Source organism: Oncorhynchus keta, chromosome 17, assembly GCF_023373465.1.
Source record: "Oncorhynchus keta strain PuntledgeMale-10-30-2019 chromosome 17, Oket_V2, whole genome shotgun sequence".
NCBI classification, from domain to species: domain Eukaryota; kingdom Metazoa; phylum Chordata; class Actinopteri; order Salmoniformes; family Salmonidae; genus Oncorhynchus; species Oncorhynchus keta.
The window spans coordinates 62,488,107-62,513,103 of NC_068437.1; the positions used below are offsets into that span (position 1 = coordinate 62,488,107).

General features: G+C 46.5%; 1 protein-coding gene across 4 annotated transcripts in view; it reads left to right on the forward strand.

The window, feature by feature from the left end:
- LOC118379727 (synaptotagmin-7-like) overlaps positions 1-24,997 on the forward strand; it is a 167,739-nt gene that overhangs the window by 24,947 nt on the left and 117,795 nt on the right. For 2 of the 4 annotated variants that reach the window (XM_052466993.1, XM_052466994.1), the window contains exon 1: positions 3,314-4,622. The exons of 1 other annotated variant lie outside the window; for it this stretch is intronic. In XM_052466993.1, coding sequence (XP_052322953.1) covers positions 3,352-4,622 — 1,271 coding nt within the window. In that variant the 5' untranslated portion in view covers positions 3,314-3,351. Of the gene's footprint in view, positions 1-3,313; positions 4,623-24,997 lie in introns of those variants that run through there. One more of the 4 variants, XM_052466995.1, reaches the window with a different exon arrangement.

Sequence of the window (24,997 nt, forward strand, 5' to 3'; positions counted from 1 at the left end):
ACACAACATGGTAGCATCACAACATGGTAGCATCACAACATGGTAGCAGCATGGTAGGAACACAACATGACAACAACATGGTAGCAACACAACATGGTAGCAACACAACATGGTAGCAGCACAAATTGGTAGCAACACAAATTGGTAGCAACACAACATGGTAGCAACACAACATGGTAGTAACACAACATGGTAGCAACACAACATGACAACAACATGGTAGCAACACAACATGACAACAACATGGTAGCAACACAACATGACAACAACATGGTAGCAACACAACATGGTAGTAACACAACATGGTAGCAACACAACATGGTAGCAACACGACATGACAACAACATGGTAGCAACACAATATGACAACAACATGGTACCAACACAACATGGTAGCAACACAACATGACAACAACATGGTAGCAACACAACATGGTAGTAACACAACATGGTAGCAACACAACATGACAACAACATGGTAGCAACACAACATAACAACAACATGGTAGCAACACAACATGACAACAACATGGTAGCAACACAACATGGTAGCAACACAACATGACAACAACATGGTAGCAACACAACATAACAACAACATGGTAGCAACACAACATGACAACAACACAACATGACAACAACATGGTAGCAACACAACATGGTAGTAACACAACATGGTAGCAACACAACATGGTAGCAACACAACATGGTAGCAACACAACATGACAACAACATGGTAGCAACACAACATGACAACACCATGGCAGCAACACAACATGACAACAACATGGTAGCAACACAACATAGTAGCAGCGTGTTAGAAACATTATTGGACACAGACAACAGCACAAAGGGCAAGAAGGTAGAGACAACAATACATCACGCAAAGCAGCCACAACTGTCAGCAAGAGTGTCCATGATTGAGTCTTTGAATGAAGAGATTGAGATAAAACTGTCCAGTTTGAGTGTTTGTTGCAGCTCGTTCCAGTCGCTAGCTGCAGTTAACTGAAAAGAGGGACCCAGGGATGTGTGTGCTTTGTGGACCTTTAACAGAATGTATGTTGTATGAACGGGTGTTGTATGTGGAGGATGAAGGCTGCAGTAGATATCTCAGATAGAGGGGAGTGAGGCCTAAGAGGGTTTTATAAATAAGCATCAACCAGTGGGTCTTGCGACGGGTATACAGAGATGACCAGTTTACAGAGGAGTATAGAGTGCAGTGATGTGTCCTATAAGGAGCATTGGTGGCAAATCTGATGGCCAAATGGTAAAGAACATCAAGCCGCTCGAGAGCACCCTTACCTGCCGATCTATAAATTATGTCTCCGTAATCTATCATGGATAGGATGGTCATCTGATTCAGGGTTAGTTTGACAGCTGAGGTGAAAGAGGAGTGATTACGATAGAGGAAACCAAGTCTAGATTTAACCTTAGCCTGCAGCTTTGATATGTGCTGAGAGAAGGACAGTGTACTATCTAGCCATACTCCCAAGTACTGGTATGAGGCTCTAAACCCTCAGAGGTAGTAATCACACAGTGGGGGGCATTCTTCTTACCGAACCACACAACCTTTGTTTTGGAGGTGTTCAGAACAAGGTTAAGGGCAGAGAAAGCTTGTTGGAGAGCATTTAACACAAAATCCGTGGAGGGGCCAGTTGAGTATAAGACTGTATCATCTGCATATAAATGGATGAGAGAGCTTCCTACTACCTGAGCTATGTTGTTGATGTAAATTGAGAAGAGCGTGGGGCCTAGAATTGAGCCTTGTTCCCTTGGTGACAGACAGTGGCTGAGACAGCAGATTTTCTTACATTATACACTGCACTGTTTGAGAGAGGTAGTTAGCAAACCAGGCCAAAGAGCCCTCAGAGACACCAATACTCCTTAGCCGGCCCACAAGAATGGAATGGTCTACCGTATCAAAAGCTTTGGCCAAGTCAATAGAAATAGCAGCATAACATTGCTTAGAATCAAGGGCAATGGTGACATCACTGAGGACCTTTAAGGTTGCACATCCATAACCTGAGCGGAAACCAGATTGCAGACCAGAGAGAATACTATAGACATCAAGAAAGACAGTCAATTGATTATTGCGATAAAAGTTGTGATAAACTTTTGATAAACAGGGCAAAATAGAAATAGGCCTATAACAGTTAGGATCAGCTTGATCTCCCCCTTTAAATAAAGGATGAACTGTGGCTGCCTTCCAAGCAATGGGAACCTCCCCAGAAAGGAGAGAGGTTAAACAGGTTGGAGATAGGCTTGGTGATGATAGGGGCAGCAACCTTTAAAGAAGAAAGGGTCTAAACCATCTGACCCAGATTGTTTTTTTGGGGTCAAGTTTAAGGAGCTCCTTTAGCACCTCGGACTCAGTGACATCCTGCAGGGAGAAACTTTGTTAATATAATAATATATGCCATTTAGCAGACGCTTTTATCCAAAGCGACTTACAGTCATGTGTGCATACATTCTACGTATGGGTGGTCCCGGGGATCGAACCCACTACCCTGGCGTTACAAGCGCCATGCTCTACCAACTGAGCTACAGAAGGACCATTGTTGCACAGAAGGACCATTGTTGCACAGAAGGACCATTGTTGCAGGGCAGGAGAAAAAGAGGGAGGAGCATCGGGGATAGTCGCATTAGAAGTGGTGGGAGATGAGGAAATGACGGGCAAGGAGGCGTGGCCGAGTCAAATAGGAATCCTGACCTAATGAAGTGGTGATTAAAGAGCTCAGCCAGTTGCTTCTTGTCAGTAACAACCACATCATCAACATTAAGGGACATGGGCAGCTGTGAGGAGGAGGGTTTATTCTCCAGGTCTTTTTCCAGAACTTCTTGGGGTTAGACCCAAAGAGAGAGAACTGCTCCTGAAAGAAACTACCTTTGGTCTTCGGGGTAGCCTGAGTGCACTTATTTCTAATTTGCCTTAACGAGAGCCTGTCAGCCTGAGTATGCGTGTGCCGAGCCGTTCGCCAAATGCAATTATTGAGGAGGAGTAACTCTGCAAGATCACGGTCAAACCAGGGGCTCATTTTCTTTATGGGGGCATAGTAATAGATATTGTAGGACATACCTGTAACTTAGCAGTAGAGGATCTTGTTCTGATAGAGAGGTACTGCTAGGGAAAGACTTAAAGAAAGAAGAAAAGAGATAGAGAACATTAGTAGTAGGAGTGGAGGAGGGGAGGAGTGGAGAGAAGAGAAGAGAGGGAGGGAGGCTGTAGACTTGGTTGGCTGTGAGGAAGTCTCTAGGGGCGGAGCACGTATTTAAACGAGGAAATAGATTTAGACAGAGAAAGGAAGAGGAAGAGAGTCTGTAAAAGTTGGGAGCAGAGAGGAGAGAGAGGAGCATGGGTATCTCTCGTCAAACCATAAAGCCTTCGCCTCGAAGAGCCAATAGCCTCAGCCGCGCCGGGACGCCACAAACACCCCGACACACCCGCCTCAATGCCGGACAGACGCGCATCACCACGCCCATACGGACCGTTCAGATCCGACCAATGCCGACGCGGACCACGCCCACACTCACACGCAGGCCCCAAACCCACGGCGCCCAGACGTTCGCAGCGCACACACACCTGATGCCGCCACACATCGCGGGGCGCAGGTTTTCACGGGAAGACAGGAGACCGAGTTTGCAGGCTCTCGCCACTGACCATCACACTGGCTGCTCCTTCTACTGCTATCTCTGCTACAGCTGTTACTGCTGCTGCCTCACCCTGCTCTCTTTCTCTCTCCTCCTCCTCCTCTCCCCTCCTCCCCGCACCATCACTCCCACTGCCTCTCACTCCTCCTCCTCCTCCTCCTCCTCCTCCTCCTCCTCCTCCTCCTCCTCCTCCTCCTCCTCCTCCTCTCTACCTGTTTCTCGAACTCCACCTCCCTCCCTCCCTTCCTCCCCATCCTACCCTCCTCCATCACCACCGGTTTCTCCCTTCTGTCCTGTACCTCCTTGTATCCTCCCCGCTCATGATTCCTTCACTATCCTCCACTCTTGCCCACCTCCCTGTCCCCTCAACCTATCATGTCCTCTCTCTCCAAACTCTCCTGTATTCCCATCCACCTCTTCCCACCGCCTCACCCCTCCCTCCTATCCTGCTACCCCTTCCACTCCTCCTTCTCCTCTCTCCTCCCTTCTCCTCCACCACCCTAACCTCTGCCACCCCCGGCCCTCGTCCTCCCATCGCTCTCTCCCCTCTCTGCTGCTCTGTCCTCACAGCTTTGGGGATTCAGTAGGGGCTCTGTCCTCTGCTTCCACCCTGGATCCCATCCCCTCTGCTGGGCCGCTGGCCCGGCCACGCACCCTGCTACGCCAGCAGAGTCTCCAGCAGCCTCTCATCCACCCACCCGTCCCAAGCCTCCTCACCCACCTCCCACCCACCTCCTCCCAGAGCCTGGGTCAGATACACCAGGTTCCCCCACTAGGGCCCAGTCAGCCAGGGGGAGGCGTGGGCAGTGGGGGAGGATGTGGAGGAACGCAACGAGGCCCCAGGGGGGTGCGAGGGAGCCCGGCGGGGGCAGGCGCCTCACGGTACAGGGGAGGAGGAGGAAGAGGTAACCCTGGGTCCTGGGATCACATGATGGGCCAGTTGAAAAACAGAGGCCTGGATGCCAAGTCCTTCCTGTGAGTTTCTTATTTTCCTCTGTCTGGGTTGGTAACTGTCTCTGGGTTGGTAACTGTCTCTGTCTGGGTTGGTAACTGTCTCTGTCTGGGTTGGTAACGATGTCTGTCTGGGTTGGTAATGACCTCTGTCTGGGTTGGTAACTGTCTCTGTCTGGGTTGGTAACTGTCTCTGTCTGGGTTGGTAACTGTCTCTGTCTGGGTTGGTAACTGTCTCTGGGTTGGTAACTGTCTCTGTCTGGGTTGGTAACTCGTTTCTGTCTGGGTTGGTAACTGTCTCTGGGTTGGTAACTGTCTCTGTCTGGGTTGGTAACTGGGTTGGTAACAGTCTCTGTCTGGGTTGGTAACGATCTCTGTCTGGGTTGGTAATGACCTCTGTCTGGGTTGGTAAATGTCTATGTCTGGGTTGGTAAATGTCTCTGTCTGCGTTGGTAACGGTCTCTGTCTGCGTTGGTAACGGTCTCTGTCTGCGTTGGTAACTGTCTCTGTCTGGGTTGGTAACTGTCTCTGTCTGCGTTGGTAACTGTCTCTGTCTGCGTTGGTAACTGTCTCTGTCTGGGTTGGTAACTGTCTCTGGGTTGGTAACTGTCTCTGTCTGCGTTGGTAACTGTCTCTGTCTGGGTTGGTAACTGTCTCTGTCTGGGTTGGTAACTGTCTCTGTCTGGGTTGGTAACTGTCTCTGTCTGGGTTGGTAACGGTCTCTGTCTGGGTTGGTAACTGTCTCTGTCTGGGTTGGTAACGGTCTCTGTCTGGGTTGGTAATGGTCTCTGTCTGGGTTGGTAACGGTCTCTGTCTGGGTTGGTAACTGTCTCTGTCTGGGTTGGTAACTGTCTCTGTCTGGGTTGGTAACGGTCTCTGTCTGGGTTGGTAACTGTCTCTGGGTTGGTAACGGTCTCTGTCTGCGTTGGTAACTGTCTCTGTCTGGGTTGGTAACTGTCTCTGTCTGGGTTGGTAACTGTCTCTGTCTGGGTTGGTAACTGTCTCTGTCTGGGTTGGTAACCGTCTCTGTCTGGGTTGGTAACTGTCTCTGGGTTGGTAACTGTCTCTGTCTGGGTTGGTAACTGTCTCTGTCTGGGTTGGTAACGGTCTCTGTCTGGGTTGGTAACTGTCTCTGTCTGGGTTGGTAACTGTCTCTGTCTGGGTTGGTAACGGTCTCTGTCTGGGTTGGTAACTGTCTCTGTCTGGGTTGGTAACTGTCTCTGTCTGGGTTGGTAACTGTCTCTGTCTGGGTTGGTAACTGTCTCTGTCTGGGTTGGTAACTGTCTCTGTCTGGGTTGGTAACGGTCTCTGTCTGGGTTGCTAACCGTCTCTGGGTTGGTAACTGTCTCTGTCTGGGTTGGTAACTGTCTCTGTCTGGGTTTGTAACTGTCTCTGCGTTGGTAACTGTCTCTGTCTGGGTTGGTAACTGTCTCTGTCTGGGTTGGTAACTGTCTGTGTCTGGGTTGGTAACGATGTCTGTCTGGGTTGGTAATGACCTCTGTCTGGGTTGGTAATTGTCTTTGTCTGGGTTGGTAACTGTCTCTGTCTGGGTTGGTAACTCTTTCTGTCTGGGTTGGTAACTGTCTCTGTCTGGGTTGGTAACTGGGTTGGTAACGGTCTCTGTCTGGGTTGGTAACAATCTCTGTCTGGGTTGGTAATGATCTCTGTCTGGGTTGTAACTGTCTCTGTCTGGGTTGGTAATGATCTCTGTCTGGGTTGGTAACTGTCTCTGTCTGGGTTGGTAACTGTCTCTGTCTGGGTTGGTAACTGTCTCTGTCTGGGTTGGTAACTGTCTCTGTCTGGGTTGGTAACTGTCTCTGTCTGGGTTGGTAATGATCTCTGTCAGGGTTGGTAAATGTCTCTGTCTGGGTTGGTAACTGTCTCTGTCTGGGTTGGTAACTGGGTTGGTAGCGGTCTCTGTTTGGGTTGGTAACTATCTCTGGGTTGGTAACGGTCTGTCTGGGTTGGTAACTGTCTCTGTCTGGGTTGTTAATGATCTCTGTCTGGGTTGGTAACTGTCTCTGTCTGGGTTGGTAACTGTCTCTGGGTTGGTAACTGTCTCTGTCTGGGTTGGTAATTGTCTCTGGGTTGGTAACTGTCTCTGTCTGGGTTGGTAACGGTCTCTGTCTGGGTTGGTAACCGTCTCTGTCTGGGTTGGTAACCTTTTCTGTCTGGGTTGGTAACTGTCTCTGGGTTGGTAACGGTCTCTTTCTGGTTTGGTAACTGTCTCTGTCTGGGTTGGTAGCTATCTCTGTCTGGGTTGGTAATGGTCTCTGTCTGCGTTGGTAACGGTCTCTGTCTGGGTTGGTAACTGTCTCTGTCTGGGTTTTTAACTGTCTCTGCATTGGTAACTGTCTCTGTCTGGGTTGGTATACGTCTCTGTCTGGGTTGATAACTGTCTCTGTCTGGGTTGGTAACTGTCTGTGTCTGGGTTGGAAACGATGTCTGTCTGGGTTGGTAATGACCTCTGTCTGGGTTGGTAATGGTCTCTGTCTGGGTTGGTAACTGTCTCTGTCTGGGTTGGTAACTGTCTCTGTCTGGGTTGGTAAATGTCTCTGTCTGGGTTGGTAACTGTCTCTGTCTGGGTTGGTAACTGGGTTGGTAACGTCTCTGTCTGGGTTGGTAATTGTCTCTGTCTGGGTTGGTAACTGTCTGTGTCTGGGTTGGTAACGTTGTCTGTCTGGGTTGGTAATGACCTCTGTCTGGGTTGGTAATGGTCTCTGTCTGGGTTGGTAATGATCTCTGTCTGGGTTGGTAACTGTCTCTGTCTGGGTTGGTAACTGTCTCTGTCTGGGTTGGTCACGATCTCTGTCTGGGTTGGTAATGATCTCTGTCAGGGTTGGTAACTGTCTCTGTCTGGGTTGGTAACTATCTCTGTCTGGGTTGGTAACTGTGTTGGTATCGGTCTCTGTCTGGGTTGGTAACTGTCGCTGTCTGGGTTGGTAACGGTCTGTCTGGGTTGGTAACTGTCTCTGTCTGGGTTGTTAATGATCTCTGTCTGGGTTGGTAACTGTCTCTGTCTGGGTTGGTAACTGTCTCTGGGTTGGTAACTGTCTCTGTCTGGGTTGGTAATTGTCTCTGGGTTGGTAACTGTCTCTGTCTGGGTTGGTAACGGTCTCTGTCTGGGTTGGTAACCGTCTCTGTCTGGGTTGGTAACCTTTTCTGTCTGGGTTGGTAACTGCCTCTGTCTGGGTTGGTAACTGTCTCTGGGTTGGTAACGGTCTCTTTCTGGTTTGGTAACTGTCTCTGTCTGGGTTGGTAGCTATCTCTGTCTGGGTTGGTAATGGTCTCTGTCTGCGTTGGTAACGGTCTCTGTCTGGGTTGGTAACTGTCTCTGTCTGGGTTTTTAACTGTCTCTGCATTGGTAACTGTCTCTGTCTGGGTTGGTATACGTCTCTGTCTGGGTTGATAACTGTCTCTGTCTGGGTTGGTAACTGTCTGTGTCTGGGTTGGAAACGATGTCTGTCTGGGTTGGTAATGACTTCTGTCTGGGTTGGTAACTGTCTCTGTCTGGATTGGTAACTGTCTCTGTCTGGGTTGGTAACGATGTCTGTCTGGGTTGGTAATGACCTCTGTCTGGGTTGGTAATGGTCTCTGTCTGGGTTGGTAACTGTCTCTGTCTGGGTTGGTAACTGTCTCTGTCTGGGTTGGTAACTGGGTTGGTAACGGTCTCTGTCTGGGTTGGTAACTGTCTCTGTCTGGGTTGGTAACTGTCTGTGTCTGGGTTGGTAACGTTGTCTGTCTGGGTTGGTAATGACCTCTGTCTGGGTTGGTAATGGTCTCTGTCTGGGTTGGTAACTGTCTCTGTCTGGGTTGGTAACTGTCTCTGTCTGGGTTGGTAACTGTCTCTGTCTGGGTTGGTCACGATCTCTGTCTGGGTTGGTAATGATCTCTGTCAGGGTTGGTAACTGTCTCTGTCTGGGTTGGTAACTGTCTCTGTCTGGGTTGGTAACTGGGTTGGTAGCGGTCTCTGTCTGGGTTGGTAACTATCTCTGGGTTGGTAACGGTCTCTGTCTGGGTTGGTAACTGTCTCTGGGTTGGTAACTGGCTCTGTCTGGGTTGGTAATTGTCTCTGGGTTGGTAACTGTCTGTGTCTGGGTTGGTAACAATGTCTGTCTGGGTTGGTAACGGTCTCTGTCTGGGTTGGTAACTGTCTCTGTCTGGGTTGGTAACGGCCTCTGTCTGGGTTGGTAACCGTCTCTGTCTGGGTTGGTAACATTTTCTGTCTGGGTTGGTAACTGTCTCTGTCTGGGTTGGTAACCGTCTCTGGGTTGGTAACTGTCTCTGGGTTGGTAACTGTCTCTGTCTGGGTTGGTAACTGTCTCTGTCTGGGTTGGTAACTGTCTCTGTCTGGGTTGGTAACTGTCTCTGTCTGCGTTGGTAACCGTCTCTGGGTTGGTAACTGTCTCTGTCTGGGTTGGTAACTGTCTCTGTCTGGGTTGGTAGCTGGATTGGTAGAGGTCTCTGTCTGGGTTGGTAACTATCTCTGGGTCAGTAACGGTCTCTGTCTGGGTTGGTAACTGTCTCTGTCTGGGTTGGTAACTGTCTCTGTCTGGGTTGGTAACTGTCTCTGTCTGGGTTGGTAACGGTCTCTGTCTGGGTTGGTAACTATCTCTGTCTGGGTTGGTAATGATCTCTGTCTGGGTTGGTAACTGTCTCTGTCTGGGTTGGTAACTATCTCTGTCTGGGTTGGTAACTGTCTCTGTCTGGGTTGGTAACTGTCTCTGTCTGGGTTGGTAACTGTCTCTGTCTGGGTTGGTAACTGTCTCTGTCTGGGTTGGTAACTATCTCTGTCTGGGTTGGTAACTGTCTCTGTCTGGGTTGGTAACTGTCTCTGTCTGGGTTGGTAACTGTCTCTGTCTGGGTTGGTAACTATCTCTGTCTGGGTTGGTAACTATCTCTGTCTGGGTTGGTAATGATCTCTGTCAGGGTTGGTAACTGGGTTGGTAACGGTCTCTGTCTAGGTTGGTAACTGTCTCTGGGTTGGTAAATGTCTCTGTCTGGGTTGGTAATTGTCTCTGGGTTGGTAACTGTCTCTGTCTGGGTTGGTAATTGTCTCTGGGTTGGTAAATGTCTCTGTCTGGGTTGGTAATTGTCTCTGGGTTGGTAACTGTCTCTGTCTGGGTTGGTAACTATCTCTGGGTTGGTAACTGTCTCTGTCTGGGTTGGTAACTATCTCTGGGTTGGTAATTGTCTCTGGGTTGGTAAATGTCTCTGTCTGGGTTGGTAATGGTCTCTGTCTGGGTTGGTAACGGCCTCTGTCTGGGTTGGTAACTGTCTCTGTCTGGGTTGGTAACTGTCTCTGTCTGGGTTGGTAACTGTCTCTGTCTGGGTTGGTAACTGTCTCTGTCTGGGTTGGTAACTGGGTTGGTAACGGTCTCTGTCTGGGTTGGTAACTGTCTCTGTCTGGGTTGGTAACTGGGTTGGTAACTGTCTCTGTCTGGGTTGGTAACTGTCTCTGTCTGGGTTGGTAACTGTCTCTGTCTGGGTTGGTAACTGTCTCTGTCTGGGTTGGTAACTGGGTTGGTAACGGTCTCTGTCTGGGTTGGTAACTGTCTCTGTCTGGGTTGGTAACGGTCTCTGTCTGGGTTGGTAACGGTCTCTGTCTGGGTTGGTAACTGTCTCTGTCTGGGTTGGTAACGGTCTCTGTCTGGGTTGGTAACTGTCTCTGTCTGGGTTGGTAACTGTCTCTGTCTGGGTTGGTAACTGTCTCTGTCTGGGTTGGTAACGGTCTCTGTCTGGGTTGGTAACTGTCTCTGGGTTGGTAACGGTCTCTGTCTGGGTTGGTAACTGTCTCTGGGTTGGTAACTGTCTCTGTCTGGGTTGGTAACTGTCTCTGTCTGGGTTGGTAACTGTCTCTGTCTGGGTTGGTAACTGTCTCTGGGTTGGTAACGGCCTCTGTCTGGGTTGGTAACTGTCTCTGTCTGGGTTGGTAACGGTCTCTGTCTGGGTTGGTAACTATCTCTGTCTGGGTTGGTAACTGTCTCTGTCTGGGTTGGTAACTGTCTCTGTCTGGGTTGGTAACGGTCTCTGTCTGGGTTGGTAACGGTCTCTGTCTGGGTTGGTAACTGTCTCTGTCTGGGTTGGTAACGGTCTCTGTCTGGGTTGGTAACTGTCTCTGTCTGGGTTGGTAACTGTCTCTGTCTGGGTTGGTAACTGTCTCTGTCTGGGTTGGTAACGGTCTCTGTCTGGGTTGGTAACTGTCTCTGTCTGGGTTGGTAACGGTCTCTGTCTGGGTTGGTAACTGTCTCTGTCTGGGTTGGTAATGGTCTCTGTCTGGGTTGGTAACTGTCTCTGTCTGGGTTGGTAACTGTCTCTGTCTGGGTTGGTAACTGGGTTGGTAACGGTCTCTGTCTGGGTTGGTAACTGTCTCTGTCTGGGTTGGTAACGGTCTCTGTCTGGGTTGGTAACTGTCTCTGTCTGGGTTGGTAACTGTCTCTGTCTGGGTTGGTAACGATCTCTGTCTGGGTTGGTAACTGTCTCTGTCTGGGTTGGTAACTATCTCTGTCTGGGTTGGTAACCGTCTCTGTCTGGGTTGGTAACTGGGTTGGTAACGGTCTCTGTCTGGGTTGGTAACTGTCTCTGTCTGGGTTGGTAACTGTCTCTGTCTGGGTTGGTAACCGTCTCTGTCTGGGTTGGTAACCGTCTCTGTCTGGGTTGGTAACTGTCTCTGTCTGGGTTGGTAACGGTCTCTGTCTGGGTTGGTAACGGTCTCTGTCTGGGTTGGTAACCGTCTCTGTCTGGGTTGGTAACCGTCTCTGTCTGGGTTGGTAACCGTCTCTGTCTGGGTTGGTAACTGTCTCTGTCTGGGTTGGTAACTGTCTCTGTCTGGGTTGGTAACGGTCTCTGTCTGGGTTGGTAACTGTCTCTGGGTTGGTAACTATCTCTGTCTGGGTTGGTAACTGTCTCTGTCTGGGTTGGTAACTGTCTCTGTCTGGGTTGGTGACTGTCTCTGTCTGGGTTGGTTGTTTACTGGTAACCCTGGTACCGTGTCCCAAATGGAACCCTATTCCCTATATAGTGCACTACATTTACATTACATTTAAGTCATTTAGCAGACGCTCTTATCCAGAGCTACTCACTACTTTAGACCAGAGCCCTATAGAACCCTATTCCCTATATAGTGCACTACTTTAGACCAGAGCCCGATAGAACCCTATTCCCTATATAGTGCACTACTTTAGACCAGAGCCCTATAGAACCCTATTCCCTATATAGTGCACTACTTTAGACCAGAGCCCTATAGAACCCTATTCCCTATATAGTGCACTACTTTAGACCAGAGCCCGATAGAACCCTATTCCCTATATAGTGCACTACTTTTGACCAGAGCCTTATGGCTCTAAATAAGGAATAGGGTTCAGCTTAGGATGCAGATATTGTCTCTGCTGTTGTCAATTCCTCCACTGTCTCTATGGGATGTGATCCTCCTCTATTCAGCTCACTTCTTTAACACCACTCTCTGACACACACCATTCGTCTTTGTCTGGGTTGTCACATTTCTCAGTGTGTAGCTGTTTCTTGCCTCTCTGGATATGGTGCGGCTCTTCTTCTCCCTTTCCTTTCCTTGTAGTGATCTTTGACTGTCCGTTGTCACTTCCTCTCGCCTGTGATGTGCACTGACAGTGTTTCAGACGTTTACACGGTCTTGTTTTCTCTACATAGTGTTGGACTGGAGCTGATGACACCCAGGGAAGGATGTTACATTACATCATGACAGGAGACTGTGTGTGTGTGTGTGTGTGTGTGTGTGTGTGTGTGTGTGTGTGTGTGTGTGTGTGTGTGTGTGTGTGTGTGTGTGTGTGTGTGTGTGTGTGTGTGTGTGTGTGTGTGTGTGTGTGTGTGTGTGTGTGTGTGTGTGTGTGTGTGTGTGTGTACAATGTGACAGTTGTATACATATGTATAGAGTCTGAAACACCATCTAAGATGAAGTTATGTTACTGTCCTGTCCAAACCTTTGACTGTTACTGTAGATGTTCATGTCCTGATATATAGTTCATGTCCTGATATAGAGTTCATGTCCTGATATAAAGTTAATGTCCTGATATATAGTTCATGTCCTGATATAGAGTTCATGTCCTGATATAGAGATCATGTCCTGATATAGAGTTCATGTCCTGATATAAAGTTAATGTCCTGATATAGAGTTCATGTCCTGATATAGAGATCATGTCCTGATATAGAGTTCATGTCCTGATATAAAGTTAATGTCCTGATATATAGTTCATGTCCTGATATAGAGTTCATGTCCTGATATAAAGTTAATGTCCTGATATAGAGTTCATGTCCTGATATAAAGTTAATGTCCTGATATAGAGTTCATGTCCTGATATAGAGATCATGTCCTGATATAGAGTTCATGTCCTGATATAAAGTTAATGTCCTGATATATAGTTCATGTCCTGATATAGAGTTCATGTCCTGATATAGAGATCATGTCCTGATATAGAGTTCATGTCCTGATATAAAGTTAATGTCCTGATATAGAGTTCATGTCCTGATATAGAGTGCATGTCCTGATATAGAGTTCATGTCCTGATATAGAGATCATGTCCTGATATAGAGTTCATGTCCTGATATAAAGTTAATGTCCTGATATATAGTTAATGTCCTGATATAGAGATCATGTCCTGATATAGAGATCATGTCCTGATATAGAGTTCATGTCCTGATATATAGTTCATGTCCTGATATAGATGTTCATGTCCTGATATAGAGTTCATGTCCTGATATAGAGTTCATGTCCTGATACAGAGTTAATGTCCTGATACAGAGTCCATGTCCTGATATAGATGTTCATGTCCTGATATAGATGTTCATGTCCTGATATATAGTTAATGTCCTGATATAGAGTTCATGTCCTGATATAGAGTTCATGTCCTGATATAGAGTTCATGTCCTGATATATAGTTCATGTCTTGATATAGATGTTCATGTCCTGATATAGAGTTCATGTCCTGATATATAGTTCATGTCCTGATATAGAGTTCATGTCCTGATATAAAGTTAATGTCCTGATATATAGTTAATGTCCTGATATATAGTTCATGTCCTGATATAGAGTTCATGTCCTGATATAGAGTTCATGTCCTGATATAGAGTTCATGTCCTGATATATAGTTCATGTCCTGATATAGAGTTCATGTCCTGATATAAAGTTAATGTCCTGATATATAGTTCATGTCCTGATATAGAGATCATGTCCTGATATAAAGTTAATGTCCTGATATATAGTTCATGTATAGATATAGAGTTCATGTCCTGATATAGAGTTCATGTCCTGATATACAGTACCAGGCAAAAGTTTAGACACACCTACTCATTCAAGGGTTTTTCTTCATTTTTACTATTTTCTACATTATAGAATAATAGTGAAGACATTAAAACTATGAAATAACAGATATGGAATCATGTAGTAACCAAAAAAGGTTAAACAAATCAAAATATACTTTTGATTTTAGATTCTTGAAAGTAGCCACCCGTTTTGCCTTGGTGACAGCTGTGCACAAACAGCCCCAAAAAACGGAAGACCAAAACGAACAAAAATGTCACAAAATGGCGGCATAATATAGGCAGGAACTGTTTCGGGTGGGAAACTGTAAGAGTCACCATCAATTCGCGGACATGTTTCTTCTGACACAAATGGCACTCTATTCCCTTGATAGTGCACTACTTTTGACCAGAGCCCAAAGGGTGTATGTAGTACACTATATAGGGCAAGGGGCAATCAACTCTGGTTTTCTGTTCTACCTGATAATGAATTACACCCACCTGGTGTCCCAGGTCTAAATCTAAATCAGTCCCTGATTAGAAGGGAATCACCCACCTGGTGTCCCAGGTCTAAATCAGTCCCTGATTAGAGGGGAATCACCCACCTGGTGTCCCAGGTCTAAATCAGTCCCTGATTAGAGGGGAATCACACACCTGGTGTCCCAGGTCTAAATCAGTCCCTGATTAGAGGGGTATCACATACCTGGTGTCCCAGGTCTAAATCAGTCCCTGATTAGAGGGGAATACCCCACCTGGTGTCCCAGGTCTAAATCTAAATCAGTCCCTGATTAGAAGGGAATCACCCACCTGGTGTCCCAGGTCTAAATCAGTCCCTGATTAGAGGGGAATCACCCACCTGGTGTCCCAGGTCTAAATCAGTCCCTGATTAGAGGGGAATCACCCACCTGGTGTCCCAGGGCTAAATCAGTCCCTGATTAGAGGGGAATCACCCACCTGGTGTCCCAGGTCTAAATCAGTCCCTGATTAGAGGGGAATCACCCACCTGGTGTCCCAGGGCTAAATCAGTCCCTGATTAGAGGGGAATCACCCACCTGGTGTCCCAGGTCTAAATCAGTCCCTGATTAGAGGGGAATCACCCACCCGGTGTCCCAAGTCTAAATCAGTCCCTGATTAGATGGGAATCACCCACCTGGTGTCCCAGGTGTAAATCAGTCCCTGATTAGATGGGAATCACCCACCTGGTGTCCCTGGTCTAAATCAGTCCCTGATTAGAGGGGAATCACCCCCTGGTGTCCCAGGTCTAAATCAGTCCCTGATTAGAGGGGAATCACCCCCTGGTGTCCCTGGTCTAAATCAGTCCCTGATTAGAGGGGAATCACCCCCTGGTGTCCCAGGTCTAAACCAGTCCCTGATTAGAGTGGAATAACACCTGGTGTCCCAGGTCTAAATCAGAGAGGAGAAGGAGGGAGAGAAGGAGAAGGAGGGAGAGAAGGAGAAGGACAGAGAGAAGGAGAAGGAGAGAGAGAAGGAGAAGGAGAGAGAGGAGGAGAAGGAAAAACAGAGAGGAGAGAGAGAGGAGAAGGAGGGAGAGAAGGAGAAGGAGGGAGAGAAGGAGAAGGAGAGAGAGAAGGAGAAGGAGAGAGAGAAGGAGAAGGAAAAACACAGAGGAGAGAGAGAAGGAGAAGGAGGGTGAGAAGGAGAAGGAGAGGAGAGAAGGAGAATGAGAGGAGAGAAGGAGAAGGAAAACAGAGAGGAGAGAGAGAAGGAGAAGGAGAGGAGAGAGAGAAGGAGAAGGAGAGAGAGAAGGAGAAGGAGGGAGAGAAGGAGAAGGAGAGAGAGAAGGAGAAGGAGGGAGAGAAGGAGAAGGAGAGAGAGAAGGAGAAGGAAAACAGAGAGGAGAGAGAGAAGGAGAAGGAAAACTGAGAGGAGAGAGAGAAGGAGAGAGAGAGAGAGAGAAGGAGAAGGAGAGGAGAGAGAGAGAAGGAGAAGGAGGGAGAGAAGGAGAACGAGAGAGAAGGAGAGAGAGAAGGAGAAGGAGAGAGAGAAGGAGAAGGAAAAACAGAGAGGAGAGAGAGAATGAGAAGGAGAGGAGAGAGAGAGGATAAGGAGGGAGAGAAGGAGAAGGAGAGAGAGAAGGAGAAGGAGAGAGAGAAGGAGAAGGAGGGAGAGAAGGAGAAGGAAAAACAGAGAGGAGTGAGAGGAGAAGGAGGGAGAGTTGGAGAAGGAGAGAGAGAAGAAGAAGGAGAAGGAGGGAGAGAAGGAGAAGGAGGGAGAGAAGGAGAAGGAGGGAGAGAAGGAGAAGGAGAATGAGAGAGAGAAGGAGAAGGAGAGAGAGAAGGAGAAGGAGGGAGAGAAGGAGAAGGAGAAGGAGGGAGAGAAGGAGAACGAGAGAGAAGGAGAAGAAGAGAGAAGGAGAAGGAGGGAGAGAAGGAGAAGGAGGGAGAGAAGGAGAAGGAAAACAGAGAGGAGAGAGAGAAGGAGAAGGAGGGAGAGAAGGAGAAGGAGAGAGAGAAGGAGAAGGAGGGAGAGAAGGAGAATGAGAGAGAGAAGGAGAAGGAGAGAGAGAAGGAGAAGGAGGGAGAGAAGGAGAAGGAGGGGGAGAAGGAGAAGGAAAAACAGAGAGGAGAGAGAGAAGAAGAAGGAGGGAGAGAAGGAGAGAGAGAAGGAGAAGGAGAGAGAGAAGGAGAAGGAAAACAGAGAGGAGAGAGAGACGGAGGGAGAGAAGGAGAAGGAGGGAGAGAAGGAGAAGGAAAAACAGAGAGGAGTGAGAGGAGAAGGAGGGAGAGAAGGAGAAGGAGGGAGAGAAGGAGAATGAGAGAGAAGGAGAAGGAGAGAGAGAAGGAGAAGGAGGGAGAGAAGGAGAAGGAAAAACAGAGAGGAGAGAGAGAGGAGAAGGAGGGAGAGAAGGAGAAGGAGAGAGAGAAGGAGAAGGAGAGAGAGAAGGAGAAGGAAAAACACAGAGGAGAGAGAGAAGGAGAAGGAGGGTGAGAAGGAGAAGGAGAGGAGAGAAGGAGAATGAGAGGAGAGAAGGAGAAGGAAAAACAGAGAGGAGAGAGAGAAGGAGAATGAGAGGAGAGAAGGAGAAGGAAAAACAGAGAGGAGAGAGAGAAGGAGAAGGAGAGGAGAGAGAGAAGGAGAAGGAGAGAGAGAAGGAGAAGGAGGGAGAGAAGGAGAAGGAGAGAGAGAAGGAGAAGGGGGGAGAGAAGGAGAAGGAGAGAGAGAAGGAGAAGGAAAACAGAGAGGAGAGAGAGAAGGAGAAGGAAAAACAGAGAGGAGAGAGAGAAGGAGAGGAGAGAGAGAAGGAGAAGGAGAGGAGAGAGAGAGAAGGAGAAGGAGGGAGAGAAGGAGAAGGAGAGAGAAGGAGAGAGAGAAGGAGAAGGAGAAGGAGGGAGAGAAGGAGAATGAAAAACAGAGAGGAGAGTGAGAAGGAGAAGGAGAGAGAGAAGGAGAAGGAAAAACAGAGAGGAGAGAGAGAATGATAAGGAGAGGAGAGAGAGAGGATAAGGAGGGAGAGAAGGAGAAGGAGGGAGAGAAGGAGAAGGAGAGAGAGAAGGAGAAGGAGGGAGAGAAGGAGAAGGAAAAACAGAGAGGAGTGAGAGGAGAAGGAGGGAGAGTTGGAGAAGGAGAGAGAGAAGAAGAAGGAGAAGGAGGGAGAGAAGGAGAAGGAGGGAGAGAAGGAGAGGAGAGAGAGAAGGAGAAGGAGAGAGAGAAGGAGAAGGAGGGAGAGAAGGAGAAGGAGAAGGAGAAGGAGGGAGAGAAGGAGAATGAGAGAGAAGGAGAAGAAGAGAGAGAAGGAGAAGGAGGGAGAGAAGGAGAAGGAGGGAGAGGGGAGAAGGAGAGAGAGAAGGAGAAGGAGAGAGAGAAGGAGAAGGAGGGAGAGAAGGAGAAGGAGAAGGAGGGAGAGAAGGAGAAGGAAAAACAGAGAGGAGAGAGAGAAGGAGAAGGAGGGAGAGAAGGAGAAGGAGAGAGAGAAGGAGAAGGAGGGAGAGAAGGAGAAGGAGAGAGAGAAGGAGAAGGAGAGAGAGAAGGAGAAGGAAAAACAGAGAGGAGAGAGAGACGGAGGGAGAGAAGGAGAAGGAGGGAGAGAAGGAGAAGGAGGGAGAGAAGGAGAAGCAAAAACAGAGAGGAGTGAGAGGAGAAGGAGGGAGAGTTGGAGGAGAGAGAGAAGAAGAAGGAGGGAGAGAAGGAGAACGAGAGAGAAGGAGAAGGAGAGAGAGAAGGAGAAGGAGGGAGAGAAGGAGAACGAGAGAGAAGGAGAAGGAGAACGAGAAAGAAGGAGAAGGAGAGAGAGAAGGAGAAGGAGGGAGAGAAGGAGAAGGAGAAGGAGGGAGAGAAGGAGAAGGAAAAACAGAGAGGAGAGAGAGAAGGAGAAGGAGGGAGAGAAGGAGAAGGAGAGAGAGAAGGAGAAGGAGAGAGAGAAGGAGAAGGAAAAACAGAGAGGAGAGAGAAGGAGAAGGAAAAACAGAGAGGAGAGAGAGAAGGAGAAGGAGAAGGAGAGAGAGGAGAAGGAGGGAGAGAAGGAGAAGGAGGGAGAGAAGGAGAGAGAGAAGGAGAAGGAGAAGGAGAGAGAGAAGGAGAAGGAGGGAGAGAAGGAGAAGGAGAGAGAGAAGGAGAAGGAAAAACAGAGAGGAGAGAGAGAAGGAGAAGGAAAAACAGAGAGGAGCAGGAGAAGGAGAAGGAGAGAGAGAGTAGCAGAGGAGAGAGAGAAGGAGAAGGAGGGAGAGAAGGAGAAGGAAAAACAGAGAGGAGTGAGAGAAGGAGAAGGAGGGAGAGAAGGAGAAGCAGAAGGAGGGAGAGAAGGAGAAGGAGGGAGAGAAGGAGAAGGAGAGAGAGAAGGAGAAGGAGGGAGAGAAGGAGAGAGAGAAGGAGAAGGAGGGAGAGAAGGAGAAGGAGAGAGAGAAGGAGAAGGAGAGAGAGAAGGAGAAGGAAAAACAGAGAGGAGAGAGAGAGGAGAAGGAGAAGGAGAGAGAGAGGAGAAGGAGAGAGAGAAGGAGAAGGAGAAGCAGGGAGAGAAGGAGAAGGAAAAACAGAGAGGAGAGAGAGAAGGAGAAGGAGGGAGAGAAGGAGAAGGAGAGAGAGAAGGAGAAGGAGGGAGAGAAGGAGAAGGAGGGAGAGAAGGAGAAGGAGAGAGAGAAGGAGAAGGAGGGAGAGAAGGAGAAGGAGAGAGAGAAGGAGAAGGAGAGAGAGAAGGAGAAGGAGGGAGAGAAGGAGAAGGAGGGAGAGAAGGAGAAGGAGGGAGAGAAGGAGAAGGAGAGAGAGAAGGAGAAGGAGAGAGAGAAGGAGAAGGAGGGAGAGAAGGAGAAGGAGAGAGAGAAGGAGAAGGAGGGAGAGAAGGAGAAGGAGAGAGAGAAGGAGAAGGAAAACAGAGAGGAGAGAGAGAGGAGAAGGAGAGAGAGAGGAGAAGGAGAGAGAGAAGGAGAAGGAGAAGCAGGGAGAGAAGGAGAAGGAAAAACAGAGAGGAGAGAGAGAAGGAGAAGGAGGGAGAGAAGGAGAAGGAGAGAGAGAAGGAGAAGGAGGGAGAGAAGGAGAAGGAGAGAGAGAAGGAGAAGGAGAGAGAGAAGGAGAAGGAGGGAGAGAAGGAGAAGGAGAGAGAGAAGGAGAAGGAGGGAGAGAAGGAGAAGGAGAGAGAGAAGGAGAAGGAGAGAGAGAAGGAGAAGGAGGGAGAGAAGGAGAAGGAGAGAGAGAAGGAGAAGGAGAGAGAGAAGGAGAAGGAGAGAGAGAAGGAGAAGGAAAAACAGAGAGGAGAGAGAGAGGAGAAGGAGAAGGAGAGAGAGAGGAGAAGGAGAGAGAGAAGGAGAAGGAGGGAGAGAAGGAGAAGGAGGGAGAGAAGGAGAAGGAGAGAGAGAAGGAGAAGGAGGGAGAGAAGGAGAAGGAGAGAGAGAAGGAGAAGGAAAAACAGAGAGGAGAGAGAGAGGAGAAGGAGAAGGAGAGAGAGAGGAGAAGGAGAGAGAGAAGGAGAAGGAGGGAGAGAAGGAGAAGGAGAGAGAGAAGGAGAAGGAAAAACAGAGAGGAGAGAGAGAGGAGAAGGAGAAGGAGAGAGAGAGGAGAAGGAGAGAGAGAAGGAGAAGGAAAAACAGAGAGGAGAGAGAGAAGGAGAAGGAGGGAGAGAAGGAGAAGGAGGGAGAGAAGGAGAAGGAGGGAGAGAAGGAGAAGGAAAAACAGAGAGGAGTGAGAGAAGGAGAAGGAGAGAGAGAGTAGCAGAGGAGAGAGAGAAGGAGAAGGGAGCTGTTAGGAATTGTATGAATAATGACTAAACAATATTTACATTTAAATAGAACTATAACTAATTAAACTCTACCCTGTTTTACAATATCTGATTAATAATGTTAGTTCATAAGGAAGAGATTATGTGGCATGGACAGGGGGTAATTGGAAATGATAACCAATGTGGAAGGAGGAATGTATGTGTGTGTGTCTAAAGTAAGCAAAGTGGATCATTAACCTATGTTTGAACCGACCCGGCTATAACTCTGGAGATACAATAAGACAGCGAGAGCCCCTCCTGGCTTTCTGTATCTGGAACTGTCTGCTAAGGGGTAATAAACTATGGTGAGACTTCAGGAGATAATCCAGGTATAGTGTGTCAGGTATGTCTGCTAGTGTGTTGGAATTAACCTTTGAACCTGCTTTGTCCTGGTCGAGAGGAGGAGAGACATTTTAAAACCTATGACGTCACATTTGATATATAAACTGTTGTACATGGTTCTATGAGCAGCTCTCCGAGAATAAATGCTATTGGCTAATTTTGATAGACTGGTCTCTGTCTATTTTATGCAAATGAGGATCTTACAAATTCTTAGAAACAGACAGTGTGATTTAAATTGAATTGGTTAATGAATATATATAGGAATTGTTAAATTCCTTCGACAGGAGCGGAGAGAGAGAGAAAGAGAGGAGCGAGAAAGAGAGGAGAGAGTAGCAGAGAAGAGAGAGTAGAGGAGAGGAGAGGAGAGGAGAGGGTAGCAGACGAGAGAGAGGAGAGGAGAGAGTAGCAGAGGAGAGAGAGGAGAGAGTAGCAGAGGAGAGAGTAGCAGAGGAGAGAGAGCAGAGGAGAGAGAGGGAGAGGAGAGGAGAGAGAGGAGAGGAGAGAGAGGAGAGGAGAGGAGAGAGTAGCAGAGGAGAGGAGATGAGATGAGAGGAGAGGAGAGGAGAGGAGAGGAGAGGAGAGGAGAGGAGAGGAGAGGAGAGGAGAGAGAGGAGAGGAGAGGAGAGAGAGGAGAGGAGAGGAGAGAGAGGAGAGAGTAGCAGAGGAGAGAGTAGCAGAGGAGAGAGTAGCAGAGGAGAGAGTAGCAGAGGAGAGAGAGGAGAGGAGAGAGAAGGAGAGGAGAGAGATGATTATGTTAGTCAACAACACTCATGTAATATAGCTAACTCAGCATGGGCTGTGTGTGTGTGTGTGTGTGTGTGTGTGTGTGTGTGTGTGTGTGTGTGTGTGTGTGTGTGTGTGTGTGTGTGTGTGTGTGTGTGTGTGTGTGTGTGTGTGTGTGTGTGTGTGTGTGTGTGTGTGTCCTACCCTGTCTACTTGCATGTCTGTGTATATATATATATATAACTGGGTAGCTGTGTGTCAGGACATAGCATAGACGAACAAGAATTAAGCAACACTGTGTAGATTCATGTTAATCTCCAAACATTGATCTGCTGTCTCCAGCACTGTTACTCTAACAATAGATTGATCCTAATAGCCAAAGAGGAGAGAGGGGGTAGAGAGGGAGGGAGGGAGCCTTGCTATTGAGAAAGGCCGCCGTAGGCAGACCTGGCTCTCAAGAGAAGACACGCTATGTGCTCACTGCCCACAAAATGAGGTGGAAACTGAGCTGCACTTCCTAACCTCCCGCCCAATGTATGACCATATTAGAGAGACACATTTCCCTCAGATTACACAGATCCACAAAGAATTTGAAAACAAATACAATTTTGATAAACGCCCATATCTACTGGGTGAAATACCACAGTGTACCATCACAGCAGCAAGATTTGTGACCTGTTGCCACGAGAAAAGGCCAACCAGTGAAGAACAAACACCATTGTAAATACAACCCAATATAATGACCCATACCACTCTAATATGGAATGTAACGACCCATACCACTCTATAATATGGAATTCAACGACCCATACCACTCTATAATATGGAATATAACGACCCATACAACTCTATAATATGGAATGTAACGACCCATACCACTTTATAATATGGAATGTAACGACCCATACCACTCTATAATATGGAATGTAACGACCCATACCACTTTATAATATGGAATGTAACGACCCATACCACTCTATAATATGGAATGTAACGACCCATACCACTCTATAATATGGAATGTAACGACCCATACCACTCTATAATATGGAATGTAATGACCCATACAACTCTATAATGTGGAATATAACGACCCATACCACTCTATAATATGGAATATAATGACCCATACCACTCTATAAAATGGAATATAACGACGCATACCACTCTATAATATGGAGGATAACGACCCATACAACTCTATAATATGGAATATAACGACCCATACCACTCTATAATATGGAATATAATGACCCATACAACTCTATAATATGGAATATAACGACCCATACCACTCTATAATATGGAATATAACGACCCATACCACTCTATAATATGGAATATAACGACCCATACCACTCTATAATATGGAATGTAACGACCCATACCACTCTATAATATGGAATATAATGACCCATACAACTCTATAATATGGAATATAACGACCCATACCACTCTATAATATGGAGGATAACGACCTAATGACCCATACCACTCTATAATATGGAATATAACGACCCATACCACTACTCAATATGGAGGATAACGACCCTAATGACCCATACAACTCTATAATATGGAATATAACGACCCATACCACTCTATAATATGGAATGTAACGACCCATACCACTACTCAATATGGAGTATAACGACCCTAATGACCCATACCACTCTATAATATGGAATATAACGACCCATACCACTCTATAATATGGAATGTAACGACCCATACCACTCTATAATATGGAATATAACGACCCATACCACTCTATAATATGGAATATAACGACCCATACCACTCTATAATATGGAATATAATGACCCATACCACTCTATAATATGGAATATAACGACCCATACCACTCTATAATATGGAATATAATGACCCATACCACTCTATAATATGGAATATAACGACCCATACCACTCTATAAAATGGAATATAACGACCCATACCACTCTATAATATGGAATATAACGACCCATACCACTCTATAATATGGAATATAACGACCCATACCACTCTATAATATGGAATGTAACGACCCATACAACTCTATAATATGGAATATAACGACCCATACCACTCTATAATATGGAATATAACAACCCATACCACTACTCAATATGGAGTATAACGACCCATACCACTCTATAATATGGAATATAACGACCCATACCACTCTATAATATGGAATGTAACGACCCATACCACTCTATAATATGGAATGTAACGACCCATACAACTCTATAATATGGAATATAACGACCCATACCACTCTATAATATGGAATGTAACGACCCATACAACTCTATAATATGGAATATAACGACCCATACCACTCTATAATATGGAATGTAACGACCCATACAACTCTATAATATGGAATATAACGACCCATACCACTCTATAATATGGAATGTAACAACCCATACCACTCTATAATATGGAATATAACGACCCATACCACTCTATAATATGGAATATAACGACCCATACCACTCTATAATATGGAATATAACGACCCTAACGACCCATACCACTTTATAATATGGAATGTAACGACCCATACCACTCTATAATATGGAATATAATGACCCATACCACTCTATAATATGGAATGTAACGACCCATACCACTTTATAATATGGAATGTAACGACCCATACCACTCTATAATATGGAATGTAACGACCCATACCACTCTATAATATGGAATGTAACGACCCATACCACTCTATAATATGGAATGTAACGACCCATACCACTCTATAATATGGAATATAACGACCCATACCACTCTATAATATGGAATATAACGACCCATACAACTCTATAATATGGAATATAACGACCCTAATGACCCATACCACTCTATAATATGGAATATAACGACCCATACCACTCTATAATATGGAATATAACGACCCATACCACTCTATAATATGGAATGTAACGACCCATACCACTCTATAATATGGAATATAACGACCCATACCACTCTATAATATGGAATATAATGACCCATACCACTCTATAATATGGAATATAACGACCCATACCACTCTATAATATGGAATATAACGACCCATACCACTCTATAATATGGAATGTAACGACCCATACCACTCTATAATATGGAATATAATGACCCATACCACTCTATAATATGGAATGTAACGACCCATACCACTCTATAATATGGAATATAACGACCCATACCACTCTATAAAATGGAATATAACGACCCATACCACTTTATAATATGGAATATAATGACCCATACCACTCTATAATATGGAATATAACGACCCATACCACTCTATAATATGGAATATAACGACCCATACCACTCTATAATGTGGAATATAATGACCCATACCACTCTATAATATGGAATGTAACGACCCATACCACTCTATAATATGGAATATAATGACCCATACCACTCTATAATATGGAATATAACGACCCATACCACTCTATAATATGGAATATAATGACCCATACCACTCTATAAAATGGAATATAACGACCCATACCACTTTATAATATGGAATATAACGACCCATACCACTACTCAATATGGAGTATAACGACCCTAATGACCCATACCACTCTATAATATGGAATATAACGACCCATACCACTCTATAATATGGAATGTAACGACCCATACCACTCTATAATATGGAATGTAACGACCCATACCACTCTATAATATGGAATGTAACGACCCATACCACTCTATAATATGGAATATAACGACCCATACCACTCTATAATATGGAATATAATGACCCATACCACTCTATAATATGGAATATAACGACCCATACAACTCTATAATATGGAAT